Source organism: Telopea speciosissima, chromosome 11, assembly GCF_018873765.1.
Source record: "Telopea speciosissima isolate NSW1024214 ecotype Mountain lineage chromosome 11, Tspe_v1, whole genome shotgun sequence".
Classification (NCBI taxonomy): domain Eukaryota; kingdom Viridiplantae; phylum Streptophyta; class Magnoliopsida; order Proteales; family Proteaceae; genus Telopea; species Telopea speciosissima.
In genome coordinates this window covers 235240-257960 of record NC_057926.1, presented here as the reverse complement: position 1 = coordinate 257960, position 22721 = coordinate 235240, and the positions used below count along the sequence as shown (strand labels likewise).

Here is a 22721-nt window from a genome sequence, read left to right as displayed (position 1 = left end):
TCTTTTGGAAAGAAATGTGGGAAAGTTGGTGGCATGTTTAGACCATACAAACGAGAAGGAAGTTACATCTACTGATCACCTGATCGATGTAAATACGAGAACTGGCCACAGAGGTGTGGCTTATCATTAGTACTGTTGAAAACGCTAAAAATCCATTGAAACAACTTATTCTATAGTATATGCCAGGGACAAATCTATGAAACCGCCACCCCATGACCAAGTATGTATTATAATGACAATAATTTTGTATTCAACACGCAAGGCATGACATGTACACAAGTACAGATTCTGAGATATGTGAAAGAAAATAAAAGAGGTTGTAGGAATAAAATAACATGGGGCATAAAGTATAAGACTAGAAATATAGTAAATGAACAAGGACTTATCTGATTAGTATGGCTTTGAAATATCCTTTTTAAAAGAAATACACCAATACACTTCCTCTTATGTAACCCGAACAATAAATGGTAGAGTTGAGTCGCATCAAACGATGCTCTCCTTAAGGTTTTTAGATGTCCCAATTCTACAATTTGGGTTGACCATACATCTATACCTCTAAGATAAGACGACTCTCCAATCGCATAGGTTGCAGTTCCAAATGTGATTACAAAGGGAGTCCAAAAGCTATATTCACTAACTCATTGACACTGACAGTCTATGATGGGGAAAAAAACATAAACTAAAACTGCATGTTGTTTTTCAAAACAATGTTAGAGAATGAGCAAGACCTCATCTCTTTATATAGGAGAGGAAGAGACACCACTAAGGGATATCTCCAAAAGATATGCCCCAAATCATGTCTTTTCCCATAAGGCTTGTTTGTTAGTCATTCAAACAAGTCTTCCAATTGGCACACCCATTGGCTATTTAGGGGTTTATTAGGAAAAGACTCAACCCTCTAACACACCCAACAAAAACGTATTTTGAATCTTTAATTTTTAAAACAATTAAAATTCCAACAATTCTTCACCTAACAACTATACTTCAATTGCGTACTACGCATAAAGGATTTTATTCTTCAAGACTCCTTAACTAGTAAAGGTCTTATATTGGAACCCTTGCTTTCAAATCTTCTCATATTCTTTTCTTTAATTAGAATTCCTTGCCACAATGGGAGTCTTTGCTCTACAGGGCTCCCAATCCACGCATAGAAAGAGTTTTAACACTCTCAAACTTATCTTGCATGTGACCAATTAACGCACAAGAATCCAATAGTCTCTAGCACTTCTATTGGCTGAAATCTTCTCCATCTTTATCTCTGTTGTCCATGAAAAATCCAATTTTAATTAACAATCAGAAGTCCTTCTTGAGAGCTTCTTAACTTGTGTTGCCCATCTCCTTGTTGATAGCTGGACTTGAATGAAATATATTCAAGTATGGAACTCATTATTCCAACTCCCTTTCTTATTACTATTATTATTTTTTTAAATCTAACTTCAATGCAATAGAGAGTCTCACAATGATTTGGAATTTGGATTGCTGATCAATCACCCTTCCACTAACATAAGTTATTGGTCTTGTTCCACGTACAAGAAGACAATTATGTTTAAACATCGAGTCACATGACAACTCGGGACATGAGGCAGCAACTCCACTTTATTTTATTTAAAAAAATAAAAACTTGGTTGTAATAATAAGACTTCACTTGGACCTTCTCGGATTGCATATAATTTCCCAATTCAACTCCTTGATCTGAACCATATAAAGAGTGAACATATATTGGTTTAACCAATAAGTGAACCAACTTGTGAATTAAGCATGAGTCAACAAACCATTGACTTGGCAGAACCTTGGGTCATATAAACTTCAACTATAGCTCTGACATGATCTAACTGTTGATTTGCTATACAATCCAAGCTAGTGAATTGGTTGAATAAAAAAGGGCTCTAATTGAACCATCCAGCATATACAAGAACTACTCAACACTGTCGTATCACGGTTAGTCTCACTGTAATTGTCACTGTCACTGACTGGTTGATAAACAACATTGCCAAATATCCTCGGGATGCCCTTGTATCTGTCTAGTCATTGTTTGACATCTCCAAAACTGTCCAGTCACTGTCTGCACTATCCTACACTACCATGACATTCGTACATTACCAGAGTTGCCTATAATTGCCAACAATGACAACTCACATTTCAGTTGACCAACATAATCTATATAAGGGGGGGGTGCATGTTTCATTTTTCCCTATTTATGATTACTAACTTGTGTTTGTTGATGAAAAAAACCTAAAAAACCTAAGTTTGAATAGTCAATTGGTATCCTCTCAGACATCAAGAAGTTGTATGGAATAGAAACCTAAACAAACTTCACAAGTTGAAAGATCAAGATCAAGCTTGGACGAAATTGGTGCATGAAATTGATAAGCCAATTGAACGACTTAAGATTCACTTCACTATCGCTAGTGGTTTTTTTTTTTTTAAAGAGAATGAGAAGAGAAGCAGGGGGTTAGAGGTGGATACCCTATTTCTGCTCATTCTAAGAGAGAAATAAAAGGGTGGGATGAGCTATGGGTGGAAACCCTTGTCGCACAACGATCTAACCATTTTATGGGAGTGTGATGTAACCTCAACTAGGTTACTTGAACAAATGGATCAGGAGAGTGAGTTACACAAGTTCAAACACAAACATAAGATGTGTAGAAATTTTATATTCTGCGCAATCTTATTAAAATGAGCATAACTTTCTCAATATAGGTCGTCTTGACCTAATTCCAAATCCTACGTATCAAGGACTCATGGGTCTACAATGTTTATGACAAATATTTTCTCAGAAAAGCACTATAGGGTGTTCTAAAATTTTAATGAAGTTTGTGTACAAAATCTGAATGATAAAATTAAAAAAAAAAAGAAAAAGAAGAAGGATAGAGATAGAATTGTTATGGGTTGAAACTCAACTCTTTTAGGATGTGTTTGCAGCTCCAAGGTCTTGCAACTCTTCTAGGATGTAAGAGGATGACAAAACTCCTACTCTTCAAGGAAAGAGTGAAACTCTTTAAGGTTTTAATGTTGAATGAGCTCTTTTAGGTTCAAGAGGGGAAGAACACATCTTGGTTCCAGAGAAGTGCTTGTAGAAACCTTCAACAAAATATCATTTAATAGTTTTTATTACAATGAGAATAGGTTATCCTTTTATAGGAAAATAAAGAAAATCCTAAAAGGTACTGCAACATCTCAACCCTTGATTTTTCTATAGTTGAGATTGATTACAAGTATAAAGAAAACTTAATCAAAGATTCTTCTTGCCTTAAAACATGTTTCAAGAGAGACTTTGTAGTCTTCAAGAGGGACTTTGTATTCTTCAAGAGATACTTTGTAACATTCAAGAAGGACCTTGGAAGTGTAGTTAAAGTTGTGTAGATCAAGAAAACCTTTGAACGATAAGCTCCTACATCATCTTGCACTAACAAATTGAAGAGCCACTTTAAGGAGATGAAGAATTATCTAATCAAAAGAGGCCAACTAAGAAAGATGCTTAGTAAATGATTAGGTTCTCATGTAGGCTCTCTATGGGGATTGGGCTAGGTCCAAGGTGAGACTTTGTTAAAAAATTGAACTAGAACCTGAATAGGTGGACTGGACTGAACATGCTCTGTAGAAAACACATATCTCCTTCGATATAGCTCCGTTTGACGTGATTCAAAAGCCATTTGAAAACAGACTCAAAGGGCTTCATATTCATTCCTTGGGTTTTCTCTAAATCACATTTTAGATAACTCGAAAATGTCCTTGAATTCAATGTATGTGCATAAGTAAAATTCTGGTGACAACTTTGGGCTGCCACTTTGTTGGCCTTGGTTTTTGGTTCCTTTTAGACCAAGAGTTGGTGCTGAGACTTGAATTGGATCTTGGGAATGATTTTGGAATGGAGCCTTCATGATGCGGGCTGAGCCTGTATCATACTTCCTTTTTGAAAAAGAATTTATCCTCGAATTCTCTTCCAACATAAAAATAATCTTGTTTCACTGGGATCAAATGGGGCATTGTCGATTGCACCATGCATAAGAAACCTGTCAAAATTGGAGATGACTCCAAAAATGATATCATGGATTGCAACCTTCCTTTTGTTGGATATGTGATGCAATGCCACTCTATTCGTCGCTAATGCGAGAAACTGAACATGAAACAATTCATCGACGTTTACTGCAAGTACTAGCGAAGATGCGACATTAAAAGAATAGATCCAATGTGAGCTCTCGACATCATAACAAAGGACCATTGATTGTGAATTTCACAACTCAAATTTCTTGATATAGGGGGGCCTCAATATACGCTTCTAGCACACCATCATGTCGCCAGAAATCCAAAACAAGGTCGAGTTTGGTCTCCTCTTCAGGATAGTAGTCGAATATCGGTGGTTTATTCCAATCAATTTGTGGGGCAAATCGATCCTCATATCTAGAATTCATGTCTCCTCTCATCCAAAACTCTAATGATGTAACCTCTTGATAGGCTATTTGAACAAACGGATCGGGAGAGTGAGTTACACAGGTTCAAACACAAACATAAGATGTTCAGAAATTTTTTGTTCTGCGCAACCTTATTAAAATGAGCATAACTTTCTCAATATAAGTTATTTTGACCTGATTCCAAATCCTACGTATCAAGGACTCACGAGCCTACAATGGTTATGACAAATGTTTTCTCAAAAAAGTATTGTAGGGTACTTGAAAATGCTCATGAAATTAGTGCACAAATTTTGGAAAATAAAATTAAACAAAAAAAGAAGGATAGAGATAAAATTGTTATGGGTTGAAACTCAACTCTTCTAGGATGGGTTTTCAGCTCTTCTAGGATGTATTTTCAGCTCCAAGGGTCTTGCAACTCTTTTAAGATGCAAGAGGGTGACAAAACTCCTACTCTTCAAGGAAGGAGTGAAATTTCAAGGTTTTAATGTTCAATGAACTCTTCCAGGTTCAAGAAGGGAAGAACATATCTTGATTCCAGAGAAGTGCTTGCAGCAACCTTCATCAAAATATTATTTCATAACTTTTATTACAATGAGAATAGGTTATCCTTTTATAGGAAAACAAAGAAAAACCCTTGTTTTCTATGGTTGAGATTGATTACAAGCATATAGGAAATTTAGTTAAAGATTCTTCTTACCTAGAAATTTGTTTCAAGAGAGACTTTGTAGTCTTCAAGCGAGACTTTGTATTCTTTAAGAGATACTTTGTAACCTTCAAGAAGGACCTTAGAAGTGTAGTTGAAGTTGCGTAGACCAAGAAAACCTTTAAATGATAAGCTGTCACATCATCTTGTACTAACAAATTGAAGAGCTACTTTAAGGAGATGAAGAATTACCCATCAAAAGAGGCCAACTAGGAGGGATATTTAGTATATGGTTAGGTTCTCATGTAGGCTCTCTATGGGGTTTGGGCTAGGTCCAAGATGAGCTTAGTCCAAGAAATGAATTAGAACCCGAGTAGGTGGACTGGACTGCGCATGCTTTGTAGAAAACACATATCTCTTTTGATAGAGCTCTATTTGACGTGATTCAAAATCCATTTGAAAACAGACTCAAATGGCTACATCTTTCATTCTTTGAGTTTTTTCTAAATCACATTTTAGACAACCCGAACCTTGAATTCAATGTATGTGCATTGGTAAAATTCTAATGACAACTTTGGGTTGCCACTTTGTTGGCCTTGGTTTTTGGTTCCTTTTAGACCAAGAGTTGTGTTGGGACTTGAGTTGGTTTTGGGAATGATTTTGAAATGGAGCCTTCATGATGCGGGTTGGGCCTGCATCAGAGGGTACCTTTTTTTTTTTTTGGTAAAAACACTTTATTTAGATAACGTGAAAGCTCATGGTTATAGGACACATAAATCCAATAACCATGGATCAGAAATAGACAACACCATCTTGCATGTTACCAATAGGGCCTTCCTTGCCAGGGAGTCAACACGACTGTTAATCTCCCTTGGAACAAAACAAAAAAATACAACTTTCGAAACAAGAAGATAGATGTATAGCATCCTCCAAAATGGTACACAAAGAGAGTGGTGAAGAATGCAATCCTCCTTGCTAGTATGCGATTATACTCTTGTTATCCGATTCAATTATAATCCAATCATAACCTTCAAAATTAGCCTCAAGTACAGAATGTCAAATTACCAAAGCCTCACCCAAAGCAATACACCAAAGTACGCTGGAATCGACACCACATGGAGAGGACGACCAGTACAGTTTCGACAGATTATTCCAATACCACCTGCAGACCCATTTAAAGGCAATGATGCATCACAATTGATTTTTACTTGGCTTGTACATGGCACACTCCAAGACACTGATTTTGCCAAAGCAACAGGTTTAAAATTTGTTGTGTTTGAGAGGCAGTTTGGGATTTCATAAATTCTCTAAAACCTAAGAGAGAAGACCGGATAACTTCTTGAGGAGTCCATCTACGCTGCCCAAAGACAACATCATTACAGGCTTTCCATAACATCTAACATATGAAGGTACAATGAGAAACCATATCCTATTTGGTCACCTTATCCGGAGATGCTATAGAATCCCAGGCTTGAATCCATTGGGACAAAGAGGGATCATCTGATGACAAAACATGCCCCAACGAACTTTCAAACTATATTGCCCGTGCAAAAGGACATCCAAGTAGAATATGAGAGATTGTCTCCACATTACCACAATGATGGCACCCACTATCAACTTGGACATTTCAATGCCGCAAGGAATCAGCTGTGGTAACACCAGAAGCACAAGATCTCCACAAAAAACGCTGAATCTTCGGTAAAGTTCTTGAATACCAAATTTTCTTCCAAACATCAGATAAAATATTTGTCCAAGAGTGAGTGCAAGAAGTGGATGCAGCCAAGACCCTACCATCACTTTTTTGTGTAAAGAGAGCATGTGATAAGTACTTTTCACAGAAAAACACCCATTCTTTAAAGCCATCCATTCAAGCTTATCGGGGTTAGGAAATAAGGAAAGTTGGATTTGTAATACATTAACCACATATGAAGGACTAAATAAACTGTTTATCAGATCCATATTCCACTTCATATTCTCTTGGTCAATAAGATCACTCATCATATGAAAGGGACAAAAATCAGGGCGTTGTGTAAGTACCTTATAGCCTTTAATGGAAGGTACCCATCGATTGACATTTGATGCCCATCTCCAATATGCCAACATAAGCCTCCGTTCAGCACCTTGATCCCTTCTAATATACTTCTCCAGCCTCAACTTGGAAGAAAGTGTATCAGATGTCTTTGAGCAAAATTGAATATTTGAAAATATATAACCCAATCAAACATAAGGTATCTCAACACAGTTTTTGAAAAGTGATGTATCTCAGGCATACTTTCTCAAAACATTAGGCACCCTGTATACAGTTTACCCAAAATTTAAAGACCACCAATAAACAGTCATGTGTGGACCATGAAGGGTATGCATGAACATATACAAGAAGACATCTCATTACAAGGGAGGGTAAATCAGTGAATTTGGGCCTGAAATTTTACACGTGACCAATCCAAACCATTCTCTACAAATCCAACCATCAGAATTTGCAAATAACCTTTCTTCATGGCAAAGTTAGTCATGATCATCCAGAAAAGTCTCTAGGCATGCCTTGTCCAGAGATACTTTTGCAATAAAATAAAACCAAAAAAAATTAAGAGCAGGTTTTATACAAGGATGTCAAGGAATTGCCAGTCGGCCAGTATGCCCCAAGGACTTCCATGATGACTCTAGCCGCAATAAATGCAATTTCTCAACAAATGGCTCCAGAACTTCAGCTTCCTCTATAGGTGCAAAGGCCATGCAGATGCTAAGCTCTTGGACTGCCTCTCCATACTTCCTGTATCATGCCACCATTTAAACTACAAATTAGGGCTTGAAAATCACCCTCTATGTATGAACAAAGGTACAATTGGACATAAGAGTCCTGCAATTAGCGAAAACAAGTATTTACCTGTCGTAATACAAAAGCATGCCATGGTCTCTCCGGAGGGCCCAATTATGTGGCTGCAGAATCAACAATCTTTCTGAAGCCATGATAGCCAACCTACAAAGTAGAATCCTCAAGTTCAGCACAGCACAGGAAAGTATACTTCCTAGAATGACTTCAATTAAACATGAAGGTTTTTTTTACCTCATTAAGCTTAGACAGTTGGTTTTGCCATACTAAATTGGAACTTAGGAAGTTCTTGAGTTGCAACATTGTATGCTTAAGATATTGGGAGGGCCATATTACAATAGAGCCCACCTATCTCACTGGTCAGATTTCAACCCAAAAAGGAGCATGCAATATGGATGAAAAGTGTCTTCAGGTAGTAATAAAAATACATATGCGCCCTTAGACTACAATGTTACATGAATGGAGATTTGTAGCATTTTCATAACAGAGAAGATAGGGATGGGGGGAGAGGAAGGGAGGAAGGCAAGAGCCAAGAGAGATGATGGAGGATAGGGGGGCAGATTTGGGAATGCCAGAGGAGTAGATTGCTCTAGGACCAAAGACATTTCCAAGGGGGTGCCAGGGGTCGAGCCAAAGAGAGGTCAGAGATCCATCAACAACGACCGTGGAGGTGGCTCTAAGGGCAAGAGAGCGAAGGAGAAGAATCTTTCGCCAGACCCAGGAGGAGTCAGAGTGGATGGGGACAGTCCAGATGGAGTCATTTTTGAGGAGATGGGAATAGACCCAGTTAACCCAGATGGAGTCATGCCTAGAGGAGATTTTCCAGATAAGCTTCAGGATTCCCGCAGTATTGGAATCCCGCATGGGGCGAATGCCTAAGCCCCCTTCAGCCTTAGGAAGGCAAATGGATTTCCAACTGATTGGATGCAGAAATTTGGAGGCTTCTTTCCCTTTCCAGAGGAAGGCACAGAATAGGTTCTCCATGGCTCTGTTAGTGGCTTTGGGGATGCCAAAGATACCACACCAGTACGTGTAGGATGATTGGAGGACCGCTCTGATGCATTCAAGCCTACCCGCATAGGATTTTAATACCCCCAATTAACAAATGCACATTGTAGCAGCAGAGAAATCAATAAACAGTCCTTACAAAGAGAAAGAGAAAAGGAAGGAGGGGGAAAGAGAGAAGAAACGAGAGAAGAAGAAAAGAAGGATCCTAGACCATAATAGGACTCAGAATGTCTCTATTGTGGTCTAGGCTTACCACTTATATTATATTATATTTAAGTAATGCACTCTTAGTAGGAAAGGTTGCTCCATTGTGACCTAGTGGTCGCGGGTTCGAATTGAGAAACAGCCTCTCCATGAAGCGGGGGTAAGGCTGCGTACATCATGGCCCTCCACAGACCCCGCAGTGGCGGGAGCCTCATGCACTGGGTACACCTTTTTTATTCTTAGTAGGAAACCCACTAAGAGTCTAAGTTCAATTACAATCAAAGTAAATAACTAAAAGCAACATAAAGGGAAACTACAACTCTACAACTTAACACACTCTATGATAGGGACACTCCCCTCACGGTAGTAACCTTTACCACTCCCCCTCAAACTGAAGTACATACCAGTTTGGAACAATCACTAATAATGCAGGCCTCAATAGCGCCTTAGTGAACATGGGTCTGTATGGCAACGTTCAAAAAATATGTTTCTAGTGTTTTTGTAGTTTTTTTGGAATAGAAATGGAACAGATCTTGTATGTCACCCAGTCTGTTTTTCTGTTTTTTTTGGGGCTGTAATAATACAAACCGGGTGAAGAAAAAAACAGATCTAAGGCCCATTTGAGAATCATAAAAAACTTGTACAAAAAAAAAATCACACAATTGCCAAAACACATTTGTGCGCATTTACGATTGACGGACTTCACAAGTCACGACTCTCATATGAAGACCTCACTATGCGCTCTTCGAACTCCTCTGCAGACCCCAAATCCTCTGAACTCCTTCCTCACACTCGGTCGAAGAAGAAGGAACGCAACCTTCTCGAGAAGAATCGCATCTCTGGCCACTGCTATTGGCTCTTACCCTCAACCCTTCGAGGAACTCCTTCTCAAGATCCACTGTATGTGTGCTTTTCGAACTCCTCTGTTGAAATAATTTTCTGAGCTCCTTCATCACAGTCGAATAGTCGATCAAAGAAGGAATGCTACTTCCGGCAAAGAATCATAGCTCTGGCCATTGCTTTTGGGTCGCAAACTTCTTTGGTATGCGCTGCTCCCTCTCTATTTCTCATTAGGGTCCAAATTTCCAGTCAAGCATCGTTGGATCAAAATTACTTCTTGTTCTTGCCATTCTTCAGTGGATCAAAGGTAGCTTATCCAAAAATCAAGTTTTGGTTTCCCTCTTCTCAAATATCAGGTACATTTTTTCTATTACCATCTTCCAATTCCTTTTTCGTTGGCCTAAAATCTCCATTTCTCTCTTGAAAACCCCAAATCTATATCTGGTTTCCCTCTTTTTTTTTTCGCTTTTTCCGGAGAGTGTATTATGGAGATCCTCATCAAGGCATTAGCTTTTGATTGCCCTCCTCCCTGAATCGATGGGTAGCATGCCCTCCTCAGAATCGATGGCATGGCATCAGCTTTGGTTGTGATTTTCAGTTGTTCAAACTTGCTTAATCTTATACAGTGGGATCTCTATGAACTGCTTGTATACATATTCGGTTATGCAGTTGAATTCAATGTTGAATCTCTAATTCAGAATTAACAGAGCTGCGGCTTTGCTTGTGATTTTTTGACTTCCTTGGTCTCAATTTGCTTAATATTATACAATGGGATCTCTATGAACTGCTTGTATACATATTCGGTTATGTAGTTGAATTCAGTGTTGAATCTCTAATTCAGAGTTAACAGAGCTGTGGCTTTGCTTGTGATTTGAGTTGCTTTGTCAAAGCTCAATGAAAGGAAAGGGTGAAACGAGGTTGTATGCTTTTGGATATTCTGTGGCCTTCGTTGTTTTGTAAATCAGATGCATGTACTGTTAAATATTTTATAGTGATTCATACTGAAGCACTAGTTTACTTTATGGTTATGAATTTTAGATGTTACTGCGTTTAGTACAGATAATAAATCACAAATTCATTTGCACTGTAAAAGCTAATTTTGTGACAGAACTGTAACACTCCGCATGCATGTCATGAATATTATGCTATTATTTTAGATGTCCACAATTATTTTAATGTTTTTGTGAGAATATTTTAATAATATTTGCATTGAGAAGGTGGGTGTTACTGTTATTTAATATATATTTTTATTGTGAAAAGTGATATTTATAGTATGTCAGTGTAGGACATATTATTTTATGATTTGACATAAGTTTTACGTATTATAGGATTTTATAATTGTGTTATACACCAAGTGAATAGTGAAGTAGGTGCGAATAGTCAAGTAGGAGGTGATTTGGTTTGGTTTGGTGACTGGATAGCCATGGTTTGATAGAGTTAAGGAGATTCAAGAGGAGCAGCCACATGGTTAAGAGGAGGAGGTGGCTGATATGTAGCAGCCACAAGGAGAAGGAGGTGGTGGCATGAATAGGACTGCCACAACATGCTTAGAGAAAGCATGTGGTGGCTGAAGCATGAGGTGGACTGTCACATGGTGCAGGGAAGAAATTAGGTGGCAGCATTATCTTTAAGTGGGGATTGTAGTGTCATGATAGGAATTAACCATCTAGCAAATTCTGTTGAAGTGTCTCTTACGCGAAGTAATTAGGGACTTGTGATGATTTGACTATATTATGTGGGTTATGACATAATTAGTACTCAGCTCTCATTAAGCTATTTGGATTAAATTATAATAGTACTAATGAGTGAGTAATTAGGATATTTATACATAAGCTAAATTAGAATTAGAAAAAAGATTGACTATTCCTACTCTTGAGCTCAATCCAGAATCGGTTCTGTTGTAGAGTCATTCTGGACTTAGAGAAGAAAAGGAAGAAAGAAGAAGAAAAAGAAGAGGAGACGATGGAAACTGGAATGGAGACTGCTGAGTTGAAGAAGAAGAAGGAAGTAGAGGAAGCTGGAGTTCTGATGATTGAAAGAAAAGAAGAAAAGAAGAAGACAGTAAGAAGAATGAGATTTGGGAAGGAACTGCAGTGAACTCATGAAATTAAATAAGAGAATTATGATCTGGAGTTGCTGAACCATAGGAGATTTGGAAGGAATCAAAGTCTGAAAAGGATAGCTGGAAGTTGGACCTGAGACTGCAAGAGAGATATTACACAGCAGCAAGGACTTAACAAGTATATGTGAATTCAAAGGAGGAATTGAGTTCTTGAGATGTTGCAGCACTGTTGTTTGAAGAGAATTACAAGTTGAAGTTGGTGAAAGAAGGTTGCAATTGGGTTCAAGAATTTGATAGAAGAAATTGAGAATGGGCAAAGGTTGAGCATTATATCCTATTGAAGAATTGGGTTTTCAGATTGATGAAAGTGAGTTGGGGTAGAGATATAGAGTTCCTGTAAATATAGAATTGAGTGAAATTGAGGAGCAATTCATGATCTTGAGTTCAGCTGAACAGAATACTGATGTACTAAAAAGTGAGCTGCTGAAATACTAATTTGAAGACTGGGAATTATGAATTAAGTTCCTGAATCATAGAGTGCTGAAGAGAAATTGAGATATGAAGGAAAGCAATGCTGGATCAATGAGAAAGAAGAAATTGAAAGAAATAACTAATTGGAAGAATATGGAGGAAGAACTGGAATTGCTGTTGAACGGAGTAGGGTATAGAATGGTACTATCTTGCTGAATTGGGAACTCGGTTCTCCCCGGCGCTTCAACAACCGGCTAGGGTGAGGATCGAAGTATATATGATGATGAAGGCTGAACTGGATCTAAAAGAAAAGAAATGAAAGCTTATATTTATTAATTATGCATATATTTTGTTTATTATTCACATGTACACTTGCATGTATAGTAACATGTTCACCTCACTGGGCTTTTAGCTCATCCCTTTATATGTTGATATTGTTCAGATGAGAAGATAGGAGAGGAGGCTTGCACAGCTCCAGAGTATGATTAGAGTTAGAGCCTGAGGGCCTAAAGGACATTTGGTGATGTTGTAAAGTAATATTTTGATGTTGGAAACAAATTTTTGAGTATACATTAATGTAAATACTTGCCACCAGTGTGCAATTAACTCTTTTAATGTAAATTAACTTGTATGCTTCCGCTGTGTTATATGCGATACTGGGATTTTCGTTACTATTTTAGCATGTTTAATTGTGACCTTCTGGGTTGATGCTCGAGAGAGCAGTGCCTTGAACCTGGCCTGGGTTCAAGACGTTACAAGAACTACACCTTTGATCGTTTATGTTGGAGTATTTGATGATTATTATTGTTGTTGACTTCCTTTATCTATTCTTGGATGAATAAAGCATACATTCATTTGCATGTAAAAGCCAAAACAGTACTAATGTCAATATTGTATTGTTTGGTATCTTTTTGTGTTAGGTTGTGAAACAGTACATGAACTTATTTTTTTTTGAGGTTAAATATAGTGAAAAAATGGCCAGTTCACAAGGTGTTAATGAGAATGCATGCATGTAGCTCTGTACTTGAATTCCTTTCCTTCATGTTTTCTCATGGATTATGAAAGTTTGATACAAATTGAATTAGAGAGGAAGAAGACTTCATGTGTTTCTTCTAGTACAAATGATTGCAAGTAGAGGGATGTTATGAATATTGTTAGGTCACTGAACTCTGTCTAGTGTTCCTATTTCATGAATTTTTTTTTTTTTGGGTGGAATAGTAAAAAAAGGGTCAATTCTCAAGGAGTGAATGAGAATGCGAAGTGGAGCTAAGCCACTGTTTACCTTTTTGTTATGATAACGCTGAACAAGGTTAGGAAGGGCAAAAGAATTACCATTATTTCTAATAAAGCGGGGTGAAGAACAATATGAATGAGTTCAAAGAGAAAACTGGTGACTCTTATAATATAGGACAGTTGAGGAACAAGATGAATAAACTGAGGCAGGACTACTGTAATTTTAAAAAGTTGTTGGAGACAACTGGCTTTGGTTGGAACAATCTAACCCGAACTTATACAGTTGATGATGAATCTGTATGAGCTACACACATATAGGTAAGCTAATATTTTGTTAGATAATTGTGTTGAAGGGGGAAAGAGCAGCGTAATATGATCATATTTTATTGATTGTGGATGTTTATGTATGTCAGGCATAGCCTAAATGGCTAGAGTTCAAGAAGTATGGTCTTCCACAGTGGCCAGAACTGTGCATGATATTTGGGGATACTTATGCAATCAGTGATGGAGGAATGAGTCAATACAATGCTTTGTCAACAAATACGTCAAATGACATGGAGGATATTAATGAGTCTTGCGGAGAGTCTAGTGATGCTGAGAGAGTCAAGCCGTTGGGAGACAGTCAACCTGAAGTTACCCCCACATTAGCTCCAACCCACAGGCATGAAAAGACACCTAATACAAAGAGAAAAAGGAGCAAAGGCTCTGATTTCTCACTGGCATGCAAGCCCATTCAAGACATCAGTAGATCAAGGTTGGAGAGGGATGCTAGTATTTCTTGCACATCAACCCAAGCTGTTGAACTGCAATATGGCATTACTACGGCCTTAGAAGTGCTCGAGAGAGTCAATGACAAAGATGAGGAATTGTATACCGAGGCAGTTACACGACGAATGTCTAGACTCGCAATGGAGAGAGGCATTCATTCTGTGCCTCTCACACCGCAAGAACATACTTCTTAGAATGCTTGACTGATGGATTTATGTGGTTGACTGTATTGGCACAATTTGGATGTGTTGGACGAAATTAAATTTGGATGATTTTAGTTTTTTCTTTTTGTCTGGATGACTTTGGTATTTTCTCTCAAGAACTGTATGCATAACTGTTTGTGTTGACCTAATACTTTTGATGGATAATATATGATTATATATAAAAGTTTTTAAATTAGCTTCTCATACAATCTTGATTGAGTATAATTTTAACGAGATTTTAGGAATGGATTATAGCATTCGTATTTCTAGTGCAAGCATGGATCAGATTAATAGGCAAGAATTTGAAGAAGATATAGCAATGTGTATGACTTTACTTCTACATGCACTAGAGTCACTATTCACTAGAGAGCCTATTCATGATACCGCATTGACAGGCCCAGAACGGGTACATGATTATATGGTCATGTAGATAGGTGCTTTGAAAAGTACAAGACGGAACAACATGTCTTCTTCAACCTCTATATGCTAATGCAAGACTGGGGGTGGTTGAAAGATAATCAGAATGTTAGACTTGACGAGCAGTTAGCAATGTTCATAACTGTACTTGGTCATAACGAGGGATTTAGTGACATTGGTAAACACTTTAATAGAGTCTGAAGGCTTTCCTTAAGCTGGAAGAAGTAAACAAAAGACCTCCATCATTTGCTTATATCGTCCCGGGGATTGCTGATAGTCCCAAAAAGTATCCATTTCTCAAGGTAAGATCATGTTGAATGAAAATTATTATATAGTAGCAATAGGCCAATAGCTTTTTGTTGGTCCTATGTTTTTTATTTGGTCTCTTATGGCTTGTATTGGTGCTATCGATGGCACTCATATTGATGCCTTAGTACCTCAATCCAAACAAATACCTTATAGAGGAAGAAAAGAAGAAACATAGAATGTTATGTGTGCATGAACTTCGCCTTTGTGTATAGTGGTTGGGAGGGCTCCGCGAATGATTGTCGGGTCTTTGTAGCAGCACTAGCACTGGCAGATCCAACCTTACATTTTCCTCATCTTCCTCAAGGTAAATGCAAAGAAAAGTTCTTATACATTTATATTTGGCATGAAGTCCCAAATCTTAGTAATTAGTTTTTTGTTAACAATATGGAAGTCCTTTCCCATTTGTTGGGTGCTTTTAGGGAAATTGGGGCCTTCAAAGGTATCAAAATTGCCCGAACAGCACCTGAGATATCCCATCTTCTCAGCAAAACAGGGTTTTTTTCAAAACCCTGAAAAAATCGATCTAGGGGCTACACTTGTTTGCTGCTGCTGATTTTTGGAGACACATATTCTCACATTGAAAGGGGATTCTCCTCCAATTTTCAGCCCTTAATTTGAAGGATTTCTTGGGTTTCTTATCACCACAGCCCTCCTCTGCGATTTGGGTTTTTTGGCTGCATTATGGGTGACTCTGAAGTCTCTACTAGCACCTCTGCTGCTGATGGGCTTGGTAGGAATGACAACCGTGATCTCCTCCCTAATCCTATCAAACTGGATGGGAGCAATTCTTTGATCTGGTCTCGTTCGGCATACTTTGCTATTGCTGGCCGTTAGCTTACTGGCCATATTGATGGTACTATCACCATGCCAACTGCCCCTGGCACTCTCTTGACCAGATGGATCTCCAACAATGGTATACTTATGTCCTATTTGATTGGCTCAATGCAATCAGACCTTGCCAATGGTTTCCTTCTCCGTGATACAACCCATCAGATTTGGTCTTCTTACAAGGAGACATATGGACAGCTCGGTAATGATGCACAAGTGTATGAACTCCGGAAGAAGACCAATAATACTACTCAGGGGGAGTTATCTGTCTCCAAATACTATGCTACTTTGCGCAGTCTTTGGCAGCAACTGGACCAATTTTCTGATTACCATCCCACTACAGCTGCTAATATCACTGCATATAAGAAGCATCTGGACAAAACCAGGGTGTATAGTTTTTGGCTGGTTTGAACATGGAGTATGACCAGATTCGTGTTCAAGTATTGGGTCATTACCCTTTTCCCACACTTGAACAATACTATGCTTTGGTCTCCTCTGAAGAGAACCATCGAGCTGCTATGCTCTCTACCCTCCTGTTACTGACAGATCAGCCCTCCAGTCTGCTGCCCAGGCTACCCCTGCACCTGGCAGACATGTTTCTCTTGGTGATTCTACTACAGGGAGTGTTACTTGTGAGCATTGTCACAAGCCTTACCACACCAAAGAGAAGTGTTGGAAGCTTCACGGGAAACCAGCTGACTTTGAGGCTAAACGGGTTGCCAAGAAGAAGACACAAAATAAGGCAAATCACTCTAAATCTGTTCCTACAGCCCCAGCTACTAACACTGGCCTATCCTAGGATGATCTACAGTCTTTCCTACGACTGCTAAGGTCTTCCGCTGTTGCTACCTCTACTACATCAGCTCCTGCCACCTCTTCTGCTCCTTCAGGCTCACACTTTGCCCGGTCAGGTATTCCATTTGGTGGTCATTATGCTTCTGTAACTTCCCATCCTTAGATCATAGATTCTGGGGCTACGGATCACATGACCGGTTCCTCTAGCCTGTTCCATCGGTATTCTCCCACTTCTGGGAAAGACAAGGTCAAAGTAGTTGATGGTTCCCTTTCCTCCATATGTGAAAACGGAACCATCAACTGCACTTCCTCCCTTACTTTGTCTTCGGTTTTGCATATTCCTAATTTTACTACTAACCTTCTTTCCATTAGTAGTCTTACTCGTGATCTTAATTGTAAAGTGACTGTTTTTCCTTCCCATTATGTGTTTCAGGATCTAGCCTCTGGGAAGACGATTGGATTAGGTAAAGTGCATGGTGGCTTGTACCTGCTTGATGATGGTCGTCTCACTCCACCCCCGTTACAATCTCCACATCAGAACTCCTTAGTCTCTTCTGAAATTTACCAGTGGCACTCTAGATTAGGTCACCTTGTTGGAAAAGGAATTCGATTATGAATCGGATTCCGATTCCCACTAGGAAAACCTAGGGGTAATTTGGTAATTACCCCATTACTTAGTAATAGGGTTTCGCATTATATATAGATATGGTGTGAAAACCTTGGCACAGACTCTCATAATATTATTGAGGTTTTCCATCTTCTCCAGATTTCTTCTCTACCAGTTTTTTATTAGGGTTTTGGTAAAAACCCAAATTGATCGTAGAGGAGCTTGCATTCAAGGGAACGCAAAGCTGTATGTGTGCGTAGAACTCATTGTGAAAGGGCTAAGATCGTGTGGAGGCTTTGCGCTTGTGAAGTTTCAGGAAACGATAGAAACTCTAAGTTTTGCTTTGAGTTTTGAATGGTTTATCCCATCGGTTGTAACGATTCCAATTTGCTTCCGCCAGATCATACCCACGATTCTAACAGTGGCATCAGAGCCTCGCTTCCGTATGGGAAAGCCTTCAATTTTTTGTACCGTATTGTATGTGATCTTTTCGGTATTCTTATTCTGATTAATAAAAAAAAAAATTCAGCTTCAGCCGACGAACCATCACCGCGCAATCTTTGGCCGCACATGCTCGACATACACGGCCCTTGGACTTGCGGGGATGGTGCGCACATAAAGGGAAGAAATTGCTGGTCATTATAGTTCACGTACAACAAGATCGATCTTAGGAGAAATCTATTCTGATTAGTAAGATTGTTTCCATGTAAGAAACAGTTTCCAGATTTTTATCCCAATATGAGATATGGACTGCCAATCTGTTACGTTTTGAAGGTATCATGATTTTTTTTTTATATATGTCATGAAAAAAATCAATAATGACCCCCTAAAGTAAAGCAATCATGACCCCTTAAAGTAAAGCAATCATATTTAAAATAAATAAATAAATAAAGTAATCTTGACTTTATTGATGTATTGTTCGTTCAGTTTCAATTCTGGCCGCAGGCTTAAAAGCTTGCGCAGCCTCTGGCTGCAATCCTTGCTCTTGTGGCTATGGCAGCAGCCTTAGTGGCCCTCTGCCTCTCTCCCTTTAGCGTGCACGTTGTTGGACGTGTGTTAATGAGGCTGTATGTGCCCGTCTTCTTCTGTTGCTACCTCTATTGTGGCAGCATTAATTCAAAAAAAAAAAAAAAAGGTTTGCAGGAAGAAGATGGGTAAAGGGATACCTTCTCTTCACTCACATTCTCCATGATTGATATGAGCCCTAATATTTAAAGATGTTTATGTATATGGACTCATATGGTATTTTAAATTGGACATGATTTTATTTTTGGATGTACATTGGATGTACATGGACTTTTTGACATGAGATGTCATGCAATACTAAGAGTTAGTATGAGATAATGTGTTTTTATTATTTTTCACATAAATTGGAATTAAATTGAAAGGATCAAGTACAATATGATGACTATGGTTATAGGATTTAAAAATTATAATCATGAAATGCATTATGTGAATGGCATGGCATGCATGTGGTGATGTTTTTTTTTCTCCTTTCTTTCTCTCTCCTCCTCCTCTCTTTATGTAAAGGTTGTAATTCCCCTCAGGTAGTTCAATTGGTGGGCTGGTTTCCTGAGTTTTATTTATTTAAAGAGAATGTAATAAATAGGATTAGCTTTTAATTTTATTTGATCGTGATCGTGGATCAATGCCTGTTCGATGGTGCTGATCGAGAGAAAATTGGAGGATGTGATTGCTTTCTTAAGAGTTCAAGGCCTTTTGATTTTTTCCCTATAATAGTTATGGAGGATGTAATTTAATTGCATTTGCATTTGCATTATCACATTAATAATGCCAAGTGGGAGTGACATTTGAGGCTATGATTACTCCCACCCATCGTACAGTCAAAGTGAATTCGCATTGGATTCGAACTCATGTTGATTGTAGATGTAATCCCATAACCACTAGTTCCTTTTGTTTTCATGTGATGAATGGCAGGATGGATGACCATATTATGGTGATGATTGTATGCGTTTTCATTTTTCCTCTATTTAAAGCAAGTATGATATGAGAAACCCTAACTGGTGGGATTCCCATGGTCTCCCTTAGTCGGTGGATGTAGAAATCCTATTGACCTACTCTTGCAGATGCTGATAGGATAATGCTTCAGTAGTTTAATGAGATGGTCTACATTCATCTCCTATGTGATAGGTAGAGGATATGGTCAGTGGGGGATGCACTGCGATAGTGGGCATTAAACCCACGATGCCATGATTCACTCCGAGACAAGGGGTATGCACTTGACTTGAGTGTGTGTTAGCCGATAGGAATGGACATGACACTCAGGTGGCCAAAAATCATTGGAAGCAACGTGACGGATAGAATAGTCCACTCAACCAACATGTATGTGATGAACTCTGATAGGCTAAGTCAAGTGCATAAGGGTTGATTTGTTCCAATGCACACCCCAAAGCTTGGAGGGAAGTTTAAGGTATGAATGACCGTTGATAATGCCCCTTACTTTCAATGATTTTAGATCATGCTAATTTGTTGTTTTATACATCGTGTACATTTGCTACAATGTCTTCCCAAATCAACGATGCTAACCTTATCAAAGACCACACTTTAACTGGTGCAAACTATGTTGACTGGAGGAGGAACATTAAGTTGCTCCTAACCGCAGAAGGTCTGATGTCTCTCCTAGAGCAAGATGAGCTTGAATACCTAGAAGACAAGAACCCTGAACTTGTAAAAGCCTATGAGTTGTTCTGGCAGAATAATTCTAAGGCCAAGCTTCTTATTTTGAATTCTATTGATAAGACCATCGATGATTCTGTCAAGGATCTTTCCTTGGCAAAGGATATGCTGGAGGAGCTGAAAGAGTTGTACGGTAGGCAGAACAGACATGCTCACCATCAGCTAGTCTTGCTTATCCACAGTACAAAGTTGACCATGGGGACTCCAGTGATTTCATGAAGTTGAGGAATTTATTCCAGGAAGTGGAGACCTTAGGAACAACCCATCAGTTGGAATTTAAGATTGATGTTATACTCGACTCTCTTTCTCGGGATATCTACGGGTCTTTTATTATCAATTTTAACATGAATAAAATCTCCGTAGAACTACCCGAGCTAGGCAATATGTTGCAAGAAGTTGAGGCAACATTAAAGAAAAGCAAGCGGAGGTCTTAACAATAGAATAAAAGCCTTTTTCTTCTAAGCCCAAGGGTAAGAAGAAGAAGAAGACCATCAAGGGTAAGATCCCTAAGGTAGAATCCAAGGGAATTTAGAAGAGCAAGAAAACTGAAAAGGGACCTTGCTTTTATTGCAAAAAGGAGGGACATTGGAAGAGGAACTATCGTGCTTTCCTGGCATCTTTGAAAAATAAGTTGGAAGAAGGTATTTCTGAAACTTTTATCCTTTATGAGTCTAATTTGTCAGAAGAACCATTTAACACTTGGTTGGTGGACTCTGGTTCTACTACTTACATTTGCAATATGTTGCAGGGGTTCAAGCTGACAAGAAGGATGAGTAAAGACGAGGTTCGTCTCAGAATGGGTACCGGGGAGGCCATTGCAGAGGCCATTGGAGATTTTTATTTACGTTTTGATAATACTTTTTTGGTTTTAAGAGATTGTTTTATGTTCCCAGTTTTATGAGGAATATTGTTTCTGTTTCGAAGCTAGTTTTGGATGGATATACTTTTCAGTTTGGAACTAAGTTATCTATTCGGTTGAATGGTTCATATGTTACTACTGGCTTCCTTGATAACGGATTATATCTCTTGAAACCGGTTCTTAATGTAAATGAAATTTCCAATATTACTACTAAAAGAAAATCAGCCCAAGACAATTCAACTTATCTTTGGCACTTGAGATTAGGTCATATTGGAGTAGACACGATAAACAGATTGGTAAACGACGGTCCTTTAGATAGTCTAAAGGTAGAGCCTTATCCAACCTGTGAATCATGCCTGCAAGGAAAAATGACCAAGAAGCCCTTCTCCAATAAGGGCAAGCGGGCTAAAGATTTGTTAGAATTGATACATTCAGATGTATGTGACCCATCAACGTTCAAGCGAGGTATGGCTATGAGTATTTCGTAACCTTCACTGATGATTACTTTCGATATGGATACATATACTTTTTTTTTTGGATGAATGAAAATTTAAATTACAAAGAAAGGAGAAGGAATATACAAGCCCAAGGGCAAACAAACCGAAGCTAAAAGCTAGCTAGGGTGCAAAATGGAATGAGGAAGACCCCAGGAGACAATAATGAGCCTGTTCCTTAGGGTATCCATTACATTAGCGAGGGGAAGGGAACTAGCTTTAGATGAAACATAAAAAAAGATGGCACTCCAAATCTTGTCGAAAGAGCGGGAGTTGGACGTCCATCTTCTAAGGTTATGGTCCATCCAAATGTGAGAGAAAGCGGCACAGAAGGCAATCTTGCCAACCGAATCACAAATCGAGTTGCCTCCGAACGTCATATCAATCCAAACCCATTCCCTGGTAAGAGAAAGGGGACTTCGGCGACCTGGCCAACAATGGCGAAGAACACAGGTCCAAATGGAAGAAGCAAAGGCGCAAGAGAAGAACAGGTGATCTGCATCTTCTAGCCCATTCCAAAAAAGGCAGCAGCTAGGGGAGACCTGCATGTGACGATGAATGAGGAATGCTTGAGTGGGAAGACAGTTTGCGAGGGCACGCCAAGCGGTGAGGCTGTGGCGAGGGATGTGCCCTTTGAACCAGACTACTTTGTGCCAAGGACAGGGGTCCCTCTATGCCTAACCATATCCCAAGCGGAGTGGGAACAGAATCTGCCGGAGGGGGAAGGGAGCCACAAGATGGTGTCACCTCTACCTCGGTGGCCAGGGGGGATAAGGGGGATGGAGCTCCAAAGGTCAACAAGGGGAGGGGGGGGAGAGAGGAGGGGGCCAAGAGCCTCTACTGATGATGGAGGCAACTAAGGAAGATCTGTCCAACCCGGAGGAGTAGATGTCTCGGGGACTGACAAGGGAAGAGAGGACACCTGAAGGGTGCCATTTGTCCAGCCAAAGAGAGGTAGACATACCATCATCAATCCTGCAAGAGATGGTTTCTATGGCTATATGCCTTACTTGAAGAATTCTATGCCAAACCCAGGAGGAG

At 39.1% G+C, this 22721-nt stretch overlaps 1 protein-coding gene across 3 annotated transcripts in view; it reads right to left on the bottom strand.

Moving 5' to 3' along the window:
- Positions 1 to 7432: 7432 nt before the first annotated feature.
- Positions 7433 to 22721, bottom strand: part of LOC122645930 — a 50085-nt gene continuing 34796 nt past the window's right edge. For 2 of the 3 annotated variants that reach the window (XM_043839343.1, XM_043839345.1), the window contains 2 exons: positions 7940 to 8032; positions 7433 to 7825 (listed from right to left, as the gene is read on the bottom strand). In XM_043839343.1, coding sequence (XP_043695278.1) covers positions 7666 to 7825; positions 7940 to 8032 — 253 coding nt within the window. In that variant the 3' untranslated portion in view covers positions 7433 to 7665. The remainder of the gene's footprint in view (positions 7826 to 7939; positions 8033 to 22721) is intronic. The other variant, XM_043839344.1, reaches the window with a different exon arrangement.